General features: G+C 34.0%; 1 protein-coding gene across 1 annotated transcript; it reads right to left on the bottom strand.

Annotated features, from left to right (window-relative positions):
* Positions 1-2,492: 2,492 nt before the first annotated feature.
* On the bottom strand, positions 2,493-6,469 carry LOC141691341 (receptor protein-tyrosine kinase CEPR2-like). Its single transcript, XM_074496070.1, has 2 exons — positions 3,858-6,469; positions 2,493-2,869 (listed from the first exon to the last, which is right to left on the bottom strand). Exons 1-2 carry the CDS (start codon positions 6,391-6,393, stop codon positions 2,493-2,495), a joined length of 2,913 nt encoding a protein of 970 aa, XP_074352171.1. The 5' UTR covers positions 6,394-6,469.
* Positions 6,470-8,605: the final 2,136 nt, after the last annotated feature.

The following is an 8,605-nucleotide window of genomic DNA, read 5'->3' as shown; positions in this document are numbered from 1 at the left end:
CTAGTGTCCAGTCTAATTTGTTGTTGATTGCCATTAGCGGCACTCTCTCTCGAAAGTTTTATGATTCCAAAAACCGGACAAAACCCTGATTCAGGAGATGAATCTGGGAATCGCTTGTCATTTTTGGATTTATAATTAAGGGTTGGTAACAACCAACGTTTATTCGTTCAACTCCCTCAAACAAATAGAATTGTTTAAAAATTATTTAAAGATTTTGTCCGGAAGTTTTCCTTTGATATCGATATTTGAAACTCAATTATATACTTGCTGGACATTTTTGGCTCACTCTTGTTTTGTAATTCTTATTTCTTCCAGAAGCAGGAAAAGATAAAAGTGAATAGCTTGTGATAGAAAACAAGAGTTAGAGAGATCTCCGCTGCGAGAGAACGAAGATGTTAGAAAAAAATAAGGCAAGGGCATTAGCATAAAGGTATTTAAACTTGTATTGTAGTTGTTGTGAATTGTAGAAGGTTAGATTCTTGTTTCATACCATAACTTGTAAACGATCCGGATTCAAGGGGTTATTTGTTTATTATCTTATTTTATGTAAAGATTGTTTAGTGACACCAAATCTTGACCTCGGATTTGGGTTGTTACAGTTAACACCCCTTTGGCACCTTAAATCCTGAAAACTAACAAAATCAACCAGGAAACCACAAAAATCAGAGCAGTGCCGTGTTTCTTCTTGGATTTAGAATTATCAAGATTAAGAGCAAACAGACACTCAACCATATCTTTATCAGTTGGACCAAACGGATTAGAAAATGCAGCAACATAAATAGACTTAAATGCGCTACAATCTGAAACATTCCTAACTTTATCTCCATTCACATTAGACGGTAACAACAAAGACTAGTGCATGTTGCACAAGGCTCCCCATGCAATGACTGATTACAATCCTGAGAAACACTATTTATAGAAGCGTTTGAGTTTCTGTTTTCATCAAATTCTGTCTTCATAATGTAAGATTAGTTTGAAGCTGCTTCTCTAGTAAATCTAGTCTTCCTGCTTAGGTTTTTTAATACTGAGTTTAAAGGAAGCAACACCAAGATTGACAATGTGATCAATGGCTTTTGGGACATTACTATATTTGCAATTAGCATTTTATTTATTACCATTCCTGAGGGATTCCACAAGGCAGACCTTTTAACATCTTCCCTATGGACATAACCTGTGTTTATGTGGCAAGCCCTTGCCACCTTGCAAGGAAAAAAGAACAAGGAAATGAGCCAATAAAATGATGACTCACTACAAAATTAGACACAAGTTATTTATACACAGACACATGTATCCTTGCCTGTATAAACTCACCACTTCAATCGTGAGGAATACGTTTTAATTATCAAACCAGTTGATGTGCACAAAGGGGTTATGCAATCACTGGATCATACGACTCCTCATGTTGATGTGCAGCAGACATCAGTCGTGTATGCAACATTTACAGAGGAATTCATGAGGATGATCTATTACTTCCTCTGGAAAAGGTATCAAGTAAAGGGGGTCAGGATCCCATGGATATGTTACTTTACGTGGCTTAAGAGCACATTTTGTGTTAATAAAAAAAGTACAACAGCCAAACCAGCAACTACATTTTAACTTGGCGTTGCCCCACCTTATTCTTTTGTAATGTGCAGAACAATCAACTGATACGTCATATTAACGTAGTGTAAGAAGGTGAGGATGAGCAGAACTGTGTCAAGCTTAACATTAATTGTACTTTTCAAGTGTTTCCCGTATGTGCTTCACATTTGTGTCCTCATTCGAAAACCTTCACAACGAGTGCAAGACCAGACATCGTTGACACTGGGTTGAATTCCCACCTGCTTGCCTCTCGAGCTGCATCTCTTTTGAAATGGGCACATTATCTGTATTCATAGAATACATATTATCAGTGGTGAATATGGATTCAGTGCATCCATTACAAACAGATGAGATATTCCTTCCTCGTCACTAGTACTTGGTTCATTTTCATTTTCAGTAAAAGTTGATGTTTGTGGCTCCAATAATTAATACGATCAGGAGGTGTCACGACAACATATTTCTACCACGAAATATTCCCCTTCTTATTACAAATCTGCAACAACAATTAGTGCTCTGGGGTATGAATCATTAGGGGTTTATGTGTACAATTTCAAACTTTAAGGTCCAAAGAGTACGTTTCGAAAGTGTTTGAATATCGGCTGAATAATTACTAAAATATCCCCGCCATTACGTACCGTTTTCTGACCCGTTTCGGCCAAGGGTAAAAGAGCACATTTTGGATACCAGAGGACTGAAAATGTACGCTTTCAAACTTCAAGATTTTATGGGTATGCTAGTGTAAACATTGAGACTGAAAAGTTAATTAAGCCTTTTTGTTAAGTTGTTTAACTTGGATAGTGAAAACATGACATGCTTATTTATATTACATATGGATTATTTATATTACAAACCATGACACATGTCAGTTCAACTTGCCAAAGTAACAAGTTGACAACCAAACTCAGGCCAGGCTAGGCTGAAGCCACATAGATATCATTTGGGTCATGACATTTCTCCTTGAGCTTGAAACCGAGAGGCTTGGGGTCGTTCAGCATCCTGACCACATTTCTCATATCAGGGCGCAAACTCGGGCGCTTTGAGGTGCAAAGTGTTGCAATATTTAAAACCTTTGTCATCTCATTTTGGTGATAGTCCAAAGCTAGGTTATGATCAAGAACTTTGTAGACGTGTTCATAGCAGTCAACCTGAGCTGAGACCCAGGTAACTATATCACTCCCTTCTCCGTTTGTTTCTTCTATTGCTCTTCTACCGGTAACAAGCTCCAGTAACACTACCCCGAAACTATAAACATCACACTTTTCCGTCATTTTGGGAGTATAAGCCAGCTCTGCAGTTAATAACTTTTCAGGATAACTCAAAGATTTCTATATATATGCATTTCTACAGGAAAAACTAGTAGTTACAACTAAACATATCTACCATAAAAAAATGTTAACCTAAATATATCAATCCCATTTATTCATTAACAATTCTACTAGAATTATATGTTAGTGGGCTAGATCATAAATGAATTACATGCATTTAGGACTAATACGAAAACGAATAGAGAGTATAACCAATATCCAACACCAAGTGCTAAAGGAGTTCAGAATAAAACCAAATGTTTCACTAATCTTATACCTTTAGTGACCACAAAAAACTTGAATCAATTGTATATGATTTCTTATCAACTTCCATAGGATTTTGAAAATCCGTAAAACTTCAGATTTACTTACAGGAAGATTTTCCTACAAATGGTTTATTAATTTGACTAAGTTATTTCTCCCTTTTAATTAGCTAACTCATGAACGATACATTTATTATACTAGATCTACCAATGATCCTGTGTATATAAATTAAAATTAAATACAAAGCAAGCCACTTCAATGATGCAATACTAAACACCTCCAATATATAAAAAAACAAATATATATGTTGATATAATTAGCATGTATGCAAGTGAATAATAAAGCTAAATTAATAATTGAAGAAATGATGACACATATAAGGATACAATGAAAGGTTTGGTAGTTGATATATGTTAAATTTAGATTAATTTGATATTATTTTAAATATATATATTGGATTTGAAATTCTATTTTAACATTAAAAAATATTTTTCAATTTAATACAATAAAAAATTATATGTATTTTCCTGACAAAAAAACTATATGTATTTTAAAACCAAAATTGGACATAATTCAACTACTCTTTTTTCTTCTGTTCTATAGTTCTATAGTGCAAGTGAGTTATAATCCCGACCATCAGACATGTTTTAGAAAAACTAGAAATCATATGATCATAACTGTAGTATGATCAAGTTTTTTAGAACTTACCTGGAGCAATGTAACCATAAGTACCAGCAATACAGATGGAATCAAAATCTTTAATAGAGTCTTGCACAACCTTTGCAACCCCAAAATCTGCAATCTTTGGCTCAAAGTCCTCGTCAAGCAAAATATTAGTTGATTTAATATCTCTATGAATGATTGTTGGGCAACAATCATAGTGAAGATATTTTATTCCTTTCGCAACTCCTACTGCAATCCTGTATCTTTGATTCCAATCCAACAGTGGCATTCCATCTTCCATTATATTATGTAAGGCTTGAAACAGATTACCATTTGCCATGTACTCCAACACAAGCAAATTTGAAGCTCCATTTGTTAGACAGGCATACAGCTTCAGTATATTTCTGTGCCTAATATTTCCAAGAATCCCCATTTCTGTTGTGAATACCTTATTTGCCTTCCCCTCACACAGTTGCTTCACAGCCACAGTACCTTCCGCTTTCTCCGTTTCAACTCGATAAACTTTTCCTGAGCTTCCAGTGCCTATCAAATTATCTTCATCCAAATTGCATATATCCTTAGCATCAAACTGCACTGGATGGAAAATCTCCATCTCCCACTCAGAATCTCCTGCCCTTTCTTCACGGTCTTCCGTCGTGTAATTTTCTCTCTGTATATAGTTACGACAGCGCAGAACCAGTAAGCCACTCACCATGCAGACCAAGGCAAGTAGGATGATGGACAAGATAACAAGCGTATGTTTGTGAATATGCGAATATTTCTTTTCACAAACATGTAAACTGAGATTCATCTGACCCTTTATATCTCGATTGATGCAAAGTTTCTTGTTCCCAATGAATGCTAGGTCTCCTCCCATCATCAAAAGATCAGGGTGAATATTCCCAGACAGCTGGTTGTTAGACAAATCAATTGAGCTCAGCTTCAATTTGTGGAGATCTTTTGGAATGGAGCCATTGAAGTTGTTTCTTGAAAGATTGAGGGAGTTTAATGAGCTCATCTCAGAGAAACCTTCTGGAATGTAATAACTCAACGAATTGAAAGCTAGATTTAAGTCAACCAGCCCAGAACATTTACTCAAATCTGCTGGTATTCCTCCTGTAAATGAATTGTTTTTCAGATGCAAATAAGATAATTGCTTCAGGGCACCGATGGCTGATGGTATTATTCCACAGAAGTCATTGTTGCTCAAATCAAGCTTTCGGAGACGTGTGAGTTGGCCAACTTCATTTGGAAGATAACCTGAAAACCTATTGTTCTTCAACATCAGTTCACACAATCCGACTGTAGTTCCTATATCTGGAGAGATTTCTCCACCAAAATCATTATCACTAAGATCTATTACTGTTGCAAAAGGCAATGCCCATAAACCATCTGGAATTTTTCCGGAAAATTGGTTCTGGTTAATTCTCAACCTGATTAGAGACTTGCATCTTGCATAATTATCAGACAATTCCCCAGATAAATTGTTGTCTCCAGCCAGCAAGAATTGTAAATTTCCATTTGCACACATGTATTTTGGCAAGTGACCTGCAAACTTGTTCTCAGAAATTTCTATAACATTCAATGGTGAAAATCTCCCGATGTTTTTTGGAAGTTCTCCTGAAAAACTGTTCCCATAAATGGAAAGGTTAACCAGATTATGCATATCACCGAACCCGCGAGGAAGTTCCCCAGAAAAGTTGTTACTTTTTAACTGAAAAACTATTAAATTCTTCATATTTCCGATTTCTGGTGGCAATTCTCCGTACATCTGGTTCAAAGAAATATCGAACTCCTCTAAGAGGTTGAGAGTTGCGAACTGCGGAGGGATACGACCAGTCAACTTGTTCCCGTACAGCTCAATCTTCTTGATATTTCGTAGTTTCGATAAAGCTTTTGGGAAGCTCCCCGTTATCATGTTCTTGCAAATGTCCAATGTTTCTAAAGCTTGTAGATTGAAAATCGATTTTGGGATTTCGCCTCTCAAATTGGACTCAGACAGATATAACCAAGTCAAGTTTTTTAGATTTCCAATCTCCTCTGGAATTTCACCCTCATCATAACTGTTATTACCAAGTCCAAGTGACACCAAATTAGTCAGATTCCCGACCCAAGTTGGGAACCTCCCAGAGAATTGATTGCCTGATAAATGTAAAGCCTCCAAGTTGATGAGTTTTGATAGATCAGGTAAGCTACCATTCATTTCGTTTTTTATGACATTCAAAACTTTGAGTTTGCTGCAGTTGACTAACTCTGCTGGAAGAACTCCCGTTATTGAATTTGATGTTAGCACTAGAACGTTTAGACTTTGGAGCACGGAAATCGACGGGGAAAGGTGGCCCGATAGAGACTTATCTTCAAGCGTAATTCCAGTGATTTTCCCTGTATAGTTGTCACAAGAAACTCCAAAGAAATGACAAGGAGGGTCCGAGGCTTTCCATGAATCAAGGTAATGTAAGGGGTCAATGAGTTGTTTCTTGAATTCTAGTAGAGCTTGGGTTTCATGAGATTGTGTGACAGATGGTGTGAAAAGGTTAAAGACAAACAAAATAACGAAAATTTGGAGGAAAAAAGGACTCATTTTTTAAAACATAATGGATGCGAAGGTCATTTAAGAGACAAAGAAGAGGTGTTTCTACATTAACTCCATTATTGACATCAGGTACCCTACACCATTACAGGACATAAAAAAAACATCAATAACCACCTGCACAATAATGATGCTTCTATTCAAGAAAGATGAAGTGTCTAATAAGTACCAAGATAAAACAAAAACTTATAAAGAGAAAGATTGTGTCTGTAATCATTAAAAACCTGAACAAAAATTAGATGCACAGGCTATAACTCTAGCAGAAAGTTAAATGGATTAATAAAGAAAACAACTATAGAATAAAATAAGCAACGGTCACTTTTACATACTATGAATGTACAATCAAGATGTTCCAACTACTGTCATAATAACAGAAGTTCTATTGCTTTTCTAGTTCATGTTTCCTCATATTTTGAACCCACAAGATAATTTTATTTACATGCAAATCATATATGTTCATACTCATGTACTCAACTACATAACATGGTAATAAGGCCAGAATATTACCAAGATATATTTGACTTTAGGCAACTTACGAAGCCACCAGTGCACGACCAGAGTTGATTATACAACCTTAACCAGAGTTCAAAAGCATCAGAAAATTCATAGTTAAGAATTAAATAAACTTGTTACAAAGAGAGTCGGTCAGGTAATGAAATGAGGAAAGAGGAGAGAATGAGAGAAGTTGAAGATCAGGGGAAAGAAAAGAGAGGATCCAAACACAATTTCATTCATTATTTTCCTACTTTTGGAGGTATTTGCTAAAAGAAATTAGACAGTAATGTTTATTGCCCGTATGTAGGAAACATGAAATAATATACAAATACAGTATCAAGTCTAAACAGCTTTCATTATCTAAATTACTAATGATTTTAATGTTTGATAAAACACTCCAGTGTATATGTATTTGTGATGTTTGCCCTAAAAATGTAATGAATGCTATTAATGTAGTTCTATTTTAGTGCTATTCTTTCATACCATTTATTTTGCAAATTGTTTAACTTTGGAGCATATGGTATAAGGTTTAGGCTCATCTCCTTTAATTGTTTCTTGATATCACAAAGTATATTTATATTTTTTAGGAGCAGAGTCAAGTTCTACCACATTTTTGTTGTAGACCACCTAATAATACTTATGTTGTGCAACTAAAATATTGCATAAAACCATTTCAAAATTTATTATTTTATGAATTATATTTTATAAAAATTATTTTTTTATTCAAAATCTGAAATATAGTGTAGAACATTATAAAATATTTGCAACGGATTTGTTCAAATTACAGAATATACACATTATACTTATTAAACTTAAATGATCATCAACAATTTTATTAAATTAGTGATATTCGTAAAATATATTTCATGTATTTTATAGTATTTTGATCGGAAAACATATATAGAGGTGGACGTGTCTTAATAGAATTTGACTCCTTTTGAATATAATGGAATTTTTGTCCTCTAATACTCTAATATACAGGGATACATAAATAAATATAACAAAAAAAACAAAAACCTACTTTGAAGAATGTGTTGCAGATATACATCAATTACATAAATCCAAATATGGCAGAGCAGAGAGCAAGCATCCACGTGAGATTCTATAATGACCCGAGAGAGCTAGAGAAAAAGAGTCGGTCAAAATCACAGGTACACCACATCACCACGGGATGGAGCAGCTTCACTGTCTTTGTTTATTCTCCATATTCTTAATATTATTCTTAATATTAGTGCTGCATTATTTCATTAAATTTTAAAATACAAACAACTATAGTATTATCTCAATTCTTAAGTAATTATGTTTTTAGTACATATATCATGTCATTCATTGTTATAAATATCAATATAACTAATACTTTTTAGATTTAAATCTCATTTATCATCATAAATGTCAATGTAAGTGATCATATGGTTATATGATTACCAAATTTTTAGGAGAATGGCTGATTTTTTATTAGTTTGAAAATAAGAACATAATACATATAGTTGGAATAAAAATACTATTGTAGAAGTTAGAATAAAATTACATTATAAAAACTTTATCATTCATAAGAATTTCTTAAGGTTATGAAAATGGTAGGTCTTTATATATAAATAGTGATTTAAAAATACTTAGCATTAAATATGTTTTGTATAATTATATAACTTACAATATCTCTATACAATTTTTAGTAAATATAAAACTATTTCATTTGTTGAATTGATAA

This window comes from Apium graveolens, chromosome 10 (assembly GCF_009905375.1).
Source record: "Apium graveolens cultivar Ventura chromosome 10, ASM990537v1, whole genome shotgun sequence".
Lineage (NCBI taxonomy): Eukaryota > Viridiplantae > Streptophyta > Magnoliopsida > Apiales > Apiaceae > Apium > Apium graveolens.
Note: the sequence above shows the minus strand (reverse complement) of the source record. Positions and strands in the feature narration are given on the sequence as shown.

Excerpts from the sequence above, each read along its gene's own strand:
- LOC141691341 (XM_074496070.1), bottom strand. The coding sequence starts at position 6,393 with ATGAGTCCTTTTTTCCTCCAAATTTTCGTTATTTTGTTTGTCTTTAAC. Across the intron at positions 2,870-3,857 it reads TTATGGTTACATTGCTCCAG|AGCTGGCTTATACTCCCAAA; the intron begins GTAAGTTCTAAA and ends TATTAACTGCAG.